Source organism: Chlorella variabilis (genome assembly GCF_000147415.1).
Source record: "Chlorella variabilis unplaced genomic scaffold CHLNCscaffold_13, whole genome shotgun sequence".
Lineage (NCBI taxonomy): Eukaryota > Viridiplantae > Chlorophyta > Trebouxiophyceae > Chlorellales > Chlorellaceae > Chlorella > Chlorella variabilis.
Genome location: NW_005435075.1, coordinates 1,319,112 through 1,329,787, shown reverse-complemented (window position 1 = coordinate 1,329,787; position 10,676 = coordinate 1,319,112). Strand labels below are relative to the sequence as shown.

Here is a 10,676-nt window from a genome sequence, read left to right as displayed (position 1 = left end):
TCATCTTGCTTGTAAGTGTCCGTCAATATGGAACCGTCTGCCAGGGTCCAATTGCATCTACAGTACTTAAGTGCATAAGTGAATGCCTGGGATTCCACATAGCGGCGGTGACGGCGCCAATACAAAATTGCAGTACAGTTCCCGCTGGGACTTGGCCGCGTTGTTGAAAGAGGAGCAGCTCAGAGTTTACAGCACTCGCTCCCGCTCCATTTTGACCCTACTGCAACGGAGCCCTGCGACAGCGATTGCCTGCCAGACTTGTCTTGTAAACACTCTTAGCGCTCCGCAACCCAACGCCTCCTCGCTGCTTCAGACTGTACAGGGCGATCTAAGGTGAGGCCGCTCCGCTAAGCGGCACGGCGCAAAGGTCCGCAGGGAGTTGCCAGTGCCGGCACCGCTCCTCTGCCGCCGCTTGGCACGCAGCCATGAAGCCGCTGCCGCTGAGAACGCCGGCTGAGGCCACTGCCACCCTCATGCCTCCATACAGGCTGCCTCACTCCCTGGTCCATTCATCTGCACCTGATTTACTCGCATCATGCTGCCGTCTGGAGGCGAGGAGGGGGCCGGCGCCGCGTCTGCCGCTGCGCCCGGCACCTCAAGTCCGGCCGACGGCGCGCTGGTGGCACGCCTGATGGATGCCAGCAGGGGCGCTGGCGCCTCCCTGCTGGTCAGCCACCTGCGCAGCAGCGGCGCCGATGCTGCCGCCACCGCCGAGGCGCTACTGAGCCAGCCGCAGGCGCAACTGAGGGCGCACGGCCTGCTGGCGGCTCGCCTGGCAGGCAGGGCCGACCTTGTGCTTGGGGTGCTGGTGGGCGGCGATGCCGGGGTGTGGAAGGCAGCCAGCCCGCTGCTGTGCCAGATGGATCCAGGCCCCGCTTGCACGGCCCAGCTGCTGGACTGGCTGCTGCACGCCGCGCCGCCCGCCCACCGCAACGACTTCCTCACCCGCCTGGGGCGGCTGCCGCCGCGCCAGCTGGGCGCCGCGCTGTTTGCCGCGCTGCTGGCAGAGGGGCGGGTGGAGGCGGCGCTGCGCCTGGTGCGGCACGCGGGGGAGCAGGCCGACGCCGAGCTGGCGCCGCTGCTGCGGGAGCAGCTGGTGGAACGCCAGGTGGGTGCCGCCTGCTGCCTGTGGCTGGCTTTGGCTGCCTTCCCTGGAGCCCCTCTGGGCAGGCTTCGGGCCCGGGGCCTGCCAACCATGCAGGCAAGCACCAAGGCGGCTGCCTCTACCTGGCGCTCTACTTGTTTTTACTTGCTTTCCACGTGCAGGGGGTGCAAGGCCGGGTGCCCACCTGGGCCCGCCAGGCCTGGAAGCGCCTGGCTGTGGCGCGGCCCGTGCTGGCGCTGGAGCTGCTGCGGGAGCTGTGGGGCAGGGTGCAGCGGGAGGTGGAGCCTGGCCCCGGTGGCCACGCGTACAGCGCCCTCATGATGGTGCGGCCTCCCTCCCCTGATTCCCGCACCTGTTCTGTCGTCCGGCTGCCTGGCTTCCTTGGCTGCCTGGCTCCCCGCCTGCGTGCCTGCCTGCCGCGGCTGCCGCCCCTTGCCGGACTCGCACCAGCAAGAGGTGAGCCGGCGCGCTGCTCCCCTGCGCTGCCGGCCTCCCTGTTCTGCAGCTGCGGCGCGCAGTACTGGCACTGCTGCACGGCAGCTGCGGGCCGGCGGCGGCAGAGGCCCTGTTGATTAGCCAAGAGGAGTGTTGCAAGCAGCTGGAGAAGCAGTGGGGTCACCATCACCGCGCGCTGGATGGCAGGCTGGCCAGGGAGAATACCAAGGGATCGCTGTTTGCCGGGTGCGTGGCAGGGGACCGGCAGCAGCTTAGGCATGCAGCTTTGTTTCCGCTGATGGCAGCCAGGGCAGACAGTATTGGTCTTGAGATGGTGCCACGCCGCCCTTCACCCTCTTATGTGCGACCGCGTGGCGGCCCACCTTGCAGGCACCATGCCCGCCAGCAGATGCGGCTACTACTGCAAGAGGGGCCTGCACCTGACAGCGCCGCCGGCACCGCGACGGCCACGGCGCTGTGCATGAAGGTGCTGCAGTCTGACGGACGCAGCATGATGCGCTGGGCGTACCGCCTGCACCGTCGCGGCCTGCTGTCTCGTGTGCTGCAGCAGGCAACCCTGCAAGGCAAGCCCGCTTCCCACTTGGATGGGTTCCATCGCCGGCATGCATGACGGGTTGCACTGTTTCCCCCAACAATGTGCAAGGCTGCTGTGCTGCTCCCTGCCCACATGTGCCCACAACTGTGCTCCTGCCTTCAGGCAGGATCGCCGGCGCCACCGGTCAGTTGGACGAGGTCTGTGACGGCCTCAAGCTGCTGCGCGTAGCACGCCTGGCCACCGCCCCGGATGCCGCAGCCACCGAGGCGCTGCTGGCAGGCATTGCCGCGGCAGAGGCCGACCACAAGCTCTTCTTGAGCGGTCGGATGAATGAGGAGGCGCACCAGCAGCATCCCTGGCGTGTCTGGCCCGCCAGCGACGAGTATGCGCTGGCTTGTGTGCCGGCGGCTTGCTGGCCCGTCGAGGCGCTGGTTGGCGGTGTCGGTGTGCTGATGGGCAAGTATGGCGGAGGGCAGCCAGCAGGCGGCGCTGCTGCCGCTGATGGCGGGGTAGGCTGGAGCAAGGTGGAAGTGCTGCGCCGGTGAGTGTGCGTGGGAATGGCGCAAGAAGCGCATGGGGATGGCGCGTCCCTCGCCTGCCGCGTGGATGGCAGATTCTGGGGTGGCTGTTTGTTGGCAGGCGCTCACGTCGTGCCTGGCCACTGCAAACCGATCTCCCGCGAGCCCGTCGTGCCATCGACTCCTGCCTGCCCTGCCGTGCTGCTCCTCAGGTTGCGAGCCCACTTGCTGTGGGAGCCCGCCCACCGGGCTGCCGTGCTGGCCAAGCTGCGCACCAACCAGCCGCTGGCGGATGAGCGAGCCAGCCTCTACAGGCGCACGCTGGAGGAGGAAGTGCCGCCGGGCAATGCAGAGGCGGTGAATGAGGTGGTCCCCTTTCTGCTGTCACGCACCCGCAACGAGCGCGCCTTTGTCCGGCTGGCGGTGAGTCAGCCTGCCCGCCTGCTGGGACTTGGAAGCCACAAGGAACCCAGGCTGCTGAAGTGGCGTGACGCAGGGATTGGATTGCGGTCACCGCAATCCAATCCCTGGAGGCACGGTGCCCCCATGCCTCCAGCAACCACTGTGAGCAATAGAATGAGCAACCTCCTACCCTTGCGAATGCCACCCGCACTTTTTGCTTCTGTTTTGCAGGTGCTGAGCGCGCTCTACAAACATTGCGGCTGGCAGCCCGCCGAGGGCAGCGAGTGGCAGGGCGGCCTGCTGCCGCGGCTGCGCGACGAGCATGTGCCACTGCTGGAGGCGGCGGTGGCCGGTGTGCTGGAGGCGCCGGACGGCGGCAGCAGCTCTGTAGAACAGGTGGGCAATGCTGCATGCCACGCGGTAGGTGTGGTGTGTCTGTGCTTGTTGCGTTGAAATGCGGCCTGCCACCGAGGTGCCCCGTTGCCCTGCCCCAACGCAGCTGGAGGGGCTTGTGGGTGAAGTGGTTCGGCCAGGTGGTGTTGGGCCACCAAACGCCATGGTGGGAGCGGCGGTTCCGTTGAATTGCGCCGTGGTTGGGATGCACCGAAACTCTTCAGGGGGTTGAGAGGCCCAGTTGGCCTCCTTCCGCCTCTTCCTCCACTTCCTCCTCTTCCTCGTTTGAGCCAGGCGGCAACGTGTGCATTCCAGCAGTGCTGGATGCAGCGCTACAGCTGGACACCCTCATTTCCAGCGCGGATCTGCTGCACGCGGTGCGCACGCTGCTGGCAGAGCTGCTGCCGCTGTACAAGGCAGCTGGCCAGCGCGGTGCCGCCAATGCGGTGCTGGGAGCCCTGACAGCGGGCACGAATGTGCGGGCGCTGCAGCCGCTGCGGCAGATGCCTGAGCTGGTGGCAGCTGTGGAGGCGGCATTGCGCAGGAGCTTCCCTCGGTCGCGGTGGGGCGCGCAGCCCGGCCAGCCTGCCGAACGGCCATCGCCCTATGACGGCGGCCCGCAGCGCAGCAGGCATCAAATGCGCACTGCCTTTGGGGGCAGGGGCGGCAGGGGAGGCAGGGGCCGGGTCGGCCAGTTCTTTCACAGCGCTCCAGCTGAAGGCAGAGAGGGGGGCTGGGTGGCAAGCTGCATGCCCTGGTGGCTGAGCAGCGCAGATGGCGAGGCTGGGCTGCACCGCGCCAAGGTGATTGCGCCGCCCCGCCCCGCACTTTAGTTAGCATGCACCGCCCTTGCGTGGAATGTGTGCTGCACCAGCCGCTCATCATTTCACCAACGCCTTGCTTTGTGCAGGCCCTGCTGGAGCTGCCTGGAGGCAAGGCCGCCATGCTGCGCTTCATCAACTTGGAGCTCTGTGCGCGCTGGCTGTTGGGTGACAGCAAAGGTTGGCCCACCATCCGGCAGCACCTGCATTTGTGTGCACCTGGCAGCTGCTGCAGCCGCAGCAGGGATCTGCCTCAGCGCGTTCCGATACCATATCCATATCCACCCCCTGTCCGCTTCCTGCTGCAGACGAGCCTGCACCGCCTGCCGCGCTTTGGTGGCGCGAGCTGGTGTTCTCCCACCGCCAGGTGCTGCAAGCCCTGGTGGAGCAGCACCCAGCCCTGTGCCGGCGGCTGCTGAAGCGGGGCGGCAGCAGCGGCGCCCTGTGCCAGGCGCTGCTCCGTGAGCGGCTCTGGAGCGAGAAGCTGTACGGTGTGCTGCCTGAGTATGACAGGTGGGTGTGGAGATGCAGCGAGCGTGAGTCTGCTGCGTACTTGTGCTTTGCGCAACCAACGTTGCCTGGCCCTGTGTTGCCCCGCCTGCCTGGCTCCTGCAGCGCCGCTCTGGCCGAGGTGCTGTCTGCGCCAGCGGACAGCCGGTTGAAGGGCATGCAGGCAGCAATGGCGGGCTATCGTGTGGGCGGCGCCGATGGAAGCACCTTCTGGGACGTCAAGCGGGAGATGGGCAGCGCCGACTACCGCCGCTGGCCGCCAGCGGTGCAGGCCCAGCTACGCCAGCTGGCCAGCGCTGTCGCCGGGGAGGCCTCGGCACATGCTGGCGCCAGGGTTGCGGCGGTGTGCCTGCTCCTGCGCCTCCAGGTGAGGGTCGGCTGCGGCTGGCGCCCAGGCTGGCTTGCCGCAATCATGGTGGACTGGAATGCCGCTGGCAGCTGCACCTATTGCCTGCATGCTGGCCTGCTCTCTTTGCCACTGCGATGTGACCCAGCTTGTCTATCCGCCGTGCAGGATGCGACGGTCGCTGAGCTGGAGCCTTTGGTGGACGACTCTCAGCTGACGGCGGCCTGCCTGCTGGCAGCCTCGTTGCTACCCGACAAGCGCCAGGCAGCGCACTTCCTGCAGAGCAAGGTGGGCGCACAGGTGGCGAGGCCAGCAAGGCATCTCGTGCCTGCCTTCCATTTGGCAGTCGCCGCTTGCCGTTTGCCCGAACCGTCGCCTGTCACCTTTCCCTTGCTCTGTTGCCACGCCTGCAGCTGACGTGTGACGCCGCCACGCATGCGGCATCTGCCCTGCGGCGCCTGGCTGCTTTCCTGACAGACGGGGAGCTGGCGGAGCTGGGGGAGGACCTGCTGTCCACTGCGGGGCTGCGCACTGCGGCCTGGCAGCAGGTGGTGGCGCTGCTGCTGGAGCGAGGGAGCCCCCAGGCAAGCAGGCTGCAGCGCCCGAGGCTGCTTCCCTTTGCCAGGCGCCCAGGGTAAAATGCACCATGCGACATGCCTGGCTTTCAAGGCATTCAAGACCTCCCAGCTTCCTGCCGGGCTGCCTGCAGGCGCTGGAGCTCGTGTATGGCGAGATGCGGCGCTCCGACCTCACGCCCAGCATGCGCTGCGGTCTGCTGAATGCGACGGCGCCGCTGTGCGCGCTGCGCGAGGTGGCGCAGTTTTGGGAGCAGTGCGCGGCTCTGCACGACAAAGAGGTACGTTGCACATGTGGGAGATCTGTGCCTGCTCTCAGCTTTGCCCCGCGCTGCCTTCGCAAAAGGCATGTGGGACAGTTGTCATGACGGCACAGTGGGACCAGTGGCTGCCGCGGCACGTTCCTTGCCATTGACGCCCGCCATACACTGCCTTCCCGGCCTGCTGAGCACACAGGTGGGCGCCGACGTCATTGGCTGTGCGGACGCAGAGTTGCTGAAGCGGTCGCAGTCTGTTGCCCGCTGGTGGACCGATTTGGTGCTGGGCATGCTGAGGCGGTGAGCGATGCTGTGGTGGGGCAACTGCTAATGCTCTGTCTGAGGTGGAGCAGCCCCATGCTGATGCATGTCCCATGTGCTGTCTAGTTGGCAGTTCTGCCGTGTGGCTCACGCTTGTTGCTCCCCTCCACCCTGCAGGGCCAGCGATGACAAGGAGCTGACCAAGAGCTGGGCAGGGGAGCTGGGCGGCTCCGAAGTGTTTGCCGCCTACAAGGACCACCCAGCAGAGCTTGGGTGCCTTCTGGACTCCCTTGCAGGCTTGGCGGCAAGCGCCCCAGGGGACGGCTCGCTGGTTGCCGTCTGGCTGCTGTGCAGGTACGCTGCTGTGCTGCTGGGCCCTTGCCACAGGATGGCCGGAGCAGGCTTGCGGTGTGGGTAATGAGCACGCATTGCAACCTTATTTGCTTCATGGCTGTGGCTATGCCTGGCTCTTGGTCTGATGCAGGTTGGTGCAAGGCATTAATTTTGTCCATTTCGCTGACTCCAGCGCTTCCAAGCAGGACAAGCTGAGCGCTGTTCGGAGCAGCCTGTCCCGCTTCATGGAGCCCCTGCTGGATGCCGCTGCAGCAGAGCACCAGGAGGCATCAGCTGCAGCGGAAATTCCGGCTGCTGCCAGCGCCAGGCCCGCCACTGACCTCCTTCTTCAGCTCTTCAGCGTCAGCAGCAGCTCGAGACGCGACCACCCATTCCCTAACCCCTGGCAGGTTGGGGTGGCTGTCCCGCCGTCCCTGGTGCCTCTGCTGCGGCAGGGCTACTGCCAACACCTGGCTGCTTCGGCGGCCATAACCCTGGTTTCAGCAGCTGGCGGCGGCGCCAGCCTGGCAGCTGAGCTGGCGAGGGGCGCCACGGCGGCGCCCACCATGGCTCACACGCTGCAGATAGCCTTGGCGCTGCTGCTGGCAGGCTGCCCCTCGTGTCTCGAGTATGTGCAGTTGTGGGACAAGTGTCGCTGGCGGCAGCACGCACACGTGAGCTGGGACAAGCATGAGCAGCAGCGTCTGCAGTATGTGCGGGCCCTCCTGGAGGCGGCGCAAGCCCTGACGGCACACCAAGACCCGGCTGACGGCACGCCTGTGAGCGCTGGTGTGGCTGAAGGGCGCCTGCTGCTGGCAGGAACCCTGGCTGCGGTTGCCTGGATGGTTGGCAGGGGCCGCCGCGGAGAGCGCTGGCCTGGCCTGGAAGCAGAGGCGCTGGGCGAGCTGCGGCGGTGCCTGCAGCGCGACAGCACCAGCCTCCTCCGCCTGGCGCTCGACCAGCATACAGCTGCTGCCTGGGAGTTGCCAGAGTGCAGCGCGGCGGCGCTGGGTGCCGTGCTGAGCGGCGCACAGGCTGCGCAAAGTCTGGCTGCCGTGCCCGGGCAGCAGCGGGGCCGCAGAGGCAAGGGAGCACGAGGACGCAGAGGCAATGGAGCGCGGCGCCTAACCGTGCGCATCAACTCGTACAGTGCATAGGTCCGAGCGTGCTGGGCGTGCTGGCCCGATTTGTGTATTTGTGCTGTCTGCTATCAGCGGTACGAACTGCCGACTCGTTACAGCCTGCAAACTATGCGGTGTAAGGACAAGCAGGGAGAGCGCCGGGCCGGCGCCTGAGCCACACAACAGGGCCACGCCAATGGGACCAGCGCCCAGCTGCCGCAGCCCTAGCCCTCCATCTTGGCCTTGGTGGCCTGCGCCGCAGCCACCAGGCTGGCCACGTTGAGCGGTATGCCCGGGCCCATGCTGCTGCTGAGCGCGGCGGTTATCATGTAGCCGCTGGCCGCGCCGCCCTTGACGCCCTTGGGCCGCGCCGCCAGGATGGCCGCCGCAAAGGCGCCCACGTTGTTGTGCAGCGCCTCCGCCGCGAAGCTGCACTTGCCCAGCCCCGCGTGCACCACGCCGCCCTTGTCCGCCCTGCGTGGCGCGAGCGTGCAGGGAGGCCACACCCTGGGTTGCCGAGACTGCAGGCCAGCTGGCAGCCTGTGCTTGCTCTGTCCTAGCAGCAGCAGCAGCAGCTGCAGCGCAGCCTGAGCGCAGGCGCTCCGCATGGCTGCCAGCCGGCATCCACCCACACACACCACACACACCACCGCACCTAAATTCCACCCGGCCCTGCTTCATCGTTTTGACGGCGGCGGCGACGTTGTCGGTGACTGTGCCCATCTTGGGGTTGGGCATCAGGCCGCGGGGGCCCAGGATGCGAGCCACCTGCGGGAGGAGTCCGGTGGGGAGGAGGAGGCGAAGCAGGGGCCGGGCAGGGAGGGGTGGGGCCAGGGGGGTGTCAGGTGAGGGGGCGGCGAGGCGCCCAGGTGGCATGCGGCTGCTCCTGGAGCACGCTGATCACCGGCGTCAGCCAGGCTAGGAAGCACAGATGATGGATCCTGGTACAGTAGGGGGGCCCTTCCCGCTTGCACCATGCCCTCACTCCACTCCAACCCACGGTACACGGTCAAGACATCCACGCTCCCCACAGCCCCACCCGCCACCACCCCACCAACGCCAGCCAGCGCCCACACAGCCGGCCCGCACCTTGCTCAGCCTGGGCATCATGTCGGGGGTGGCGATGCACTTGTCAAACTGCAGGCCGCCGCCGCCAGACTCGAGGATGCGAGCAACCAGGTCCTCGTCCCCCACCACCTCCGCCCCTGCAGCAGTGGCAGCGGCAGCAGGGACCAGAATGGTCGGGAGCCGCGGGGCTGGCCAAGGCAAACAACGGCTGCCAGCAGCGGGAGCGGTGGCGTGGAGGTCTGGGTTTGGGCTGGCCGCAGGCGGCGGGCGGCTTGGAATGCGCGTCGCGGCCCCCGCCCGCCCACCTGCGTCCTGCGCCTGCTGCGCCGCATCGCCCTTTGCAAACACGCACACCCGCACCGACTTGCCGGTGCCGTGTGGCAGCGTGGCCGCGCCGCGCACCATCTGCAGCGCGCCAGGGGGAGCCAGGCAGGCAGGCGGGCAGGTGTGTCGGGTGCAGCGGGGTGGATGCCTGCTGATGCTCCGCAAGGCCCAGCCCTGCCATCGAGCTGTGCTGCCTCGGCGAGCCGAGGGCCCCAGGGGCACCGCCACCATGCCCTCAACACCCGTCAAATTCGCCTTCCGGTGGTAAAGAATGCTGGCGTGGCATGGCAGCAGAGCGACCAGGTGGGGCAGCCCCCACAACACGCACACACACCACCTCCCTGTGCACCTGGTCGCCCCGCCGAGGGTCAATGCCCAGCTTGATGGCCAGCTCCACACTCTCATCAAAGTTGGCTCGCGCCAGCGACTGCACCTCCCGGGTCGCCTCCTGCAGCCGCCACGCAGGTCGGGTTGCGGGCGAGGCGCGGCAGGTAGCACATGCCTGCCGCAAGCGCACCAGCGGCGGGCGTCGACCCACGGCTCCCGCTCCCAACAACAACAGCAGCAGCAGCAGCCCTCTCCGCACCTGCAGCCCCACCGGCGCCCGCTTCGGCTTGGGCGTCGCCACTATCCAGCTGGGCATGGGCAGCCCGTCGAGCGTCTTGACGCCAGAGTGGGAAGCCCAAGCGGGTGCCGCTGCCGCCGCATCTGCTGCAGTTGCCTGGCTGCTGGGCTCCATGGCAGCGGTACTGGCGGCTGCAGCATCGGCGCTGTAGCAACACGCTTGTCGAGCCGCATCCTGCAACAAGGAGGGCAGCACACAACGTTGAGTGATTGCGCACCGTGCCGCCGCTGCCGCCAGCCGCCAGCTGCCGCGGGGGACGCATGTTGCTCCCGCTCACCACTGCGCCGCGTAGTTGCTGCTGCTGCGCTGCAGAGAGCGACCTGCCCAGCAGCAGGCTGCTGTGTCTAGCCAGCGCCATGCCACAAGGGGAATTGACAACCCAAGGTGGGGCGGTCCGTGCAATCGGTCGATGGCAAGCAGCTGCACCGAGCGGCTGTGCTGGCTAGCAGAGGGCTACAAGCTGCGCAGGCCGGGCGGCCAAGAGTGTGTTGCCGAGACTGGGGAGCCCTGGGCCGAGCTTGCAGGTGCTGGTGTGATCTGTGTGTGATGACACAGGCTGCGATTCATCAATGCAAGCGCATTCCTGATCAAGCGGGCTTTCCAGTGGGCAAAAAATTGCACCAGGCCCACTCCTGCGCTTCCCGGCCATCTCTCACAAAGCACATTCTCCTGGCTGTCATCTGGGAACTGCACGAGGTGCCCCGCAAACGGTCAGGCAAAAACAGGACTCCCTCGTCAAAGCACCTCGCCGATTGCCCCTCTAGCCCGCCTCTGGCGCCATCGGCTGCACAGTTCACCCCAAGCCTGGGGTCTAGCAGCGCTTTGCATGCAGGCCGTACGTGCCGCCGCCTGCCCAACCTCGCTGCTGAACGGCAGGGCGACGGTATGAGCCAGGGGCAGCTCGGGCAGCGCCCGGTGGAGGGAAAACCAGCAGGGCAGGCCACCACGGCAAACTGCCAGCTTGCCGCCTTGCCGGCGGTGCAACCGGCGCCGGCGCACAGCCTGCGACACAGGAGGGGCGAGGCA

At 67.3% G+C, this 10,676-nt stretch overlaps 2 protein-coding genes across 2 annotated transcripts; one reads left to right on the top strand and one right to left on the bottom strand.

The window, feature by feature from the left end:
* Positions 1–631: 631 nt before the first annotated feature.
* CHLNCDRAFT_135445 (hypothetical protein) lies at positions 632–7,640 on the top strand (the record flags this gene model as incomplete). Its single annotated transcript, XM_005846775.1, has 20 exons — positions 632–1,108; positions 1,267–1,428; positions 1,611–1,786; positions 1,931–2,097; positions 2,259–2,637; positions 2,827–3,037; positions 3,248–3,412; positions 3,700–3,971; positions 4,179–4,212; positions 4,320–4,380; positions 4,539–4,743; positions 4,846–5,107; positions 5,255–5,374; positions 5,500–5,634; positions 5,796–5,942; positions 6,118–6,218; positions 6,357–6,533; positions 6,706–6,874; positions 6,968–7,425; positions 7,580–7,640. 20 exons carry the CDS (start codon positions 632–634, stop codon positions 7,638–7,640), a joined length of 3,939 nt encoding a protein of 1,312 aa, XP_005846837.1.
* A 217-nt stretch (positions 7,641–7,857) lies between these two features.
* On the bottom strand, positions 7,858–9,764 carry CHLNCDRAFT_135444 (hypothetical protein; the record flags this gene model as incomplete). Its single annotated transcript, XM_005846636.1, has 6 exons — positions 7,858–8,107; positions 8,289–8,401; positions 8,723–8,838; positions 9,007–9,106; positions 9,375–9,473; positions 9,612–9,764. 6 exons carry the CDS (start codon positions 9,762–9,764, stop codon positions 7,858–7,860), a joined length of 831 nt encoding a protein of 276 aa, XP_005846698.1.
* Positions 9,765–10,676: the final 912 nt, after the last annotated feature.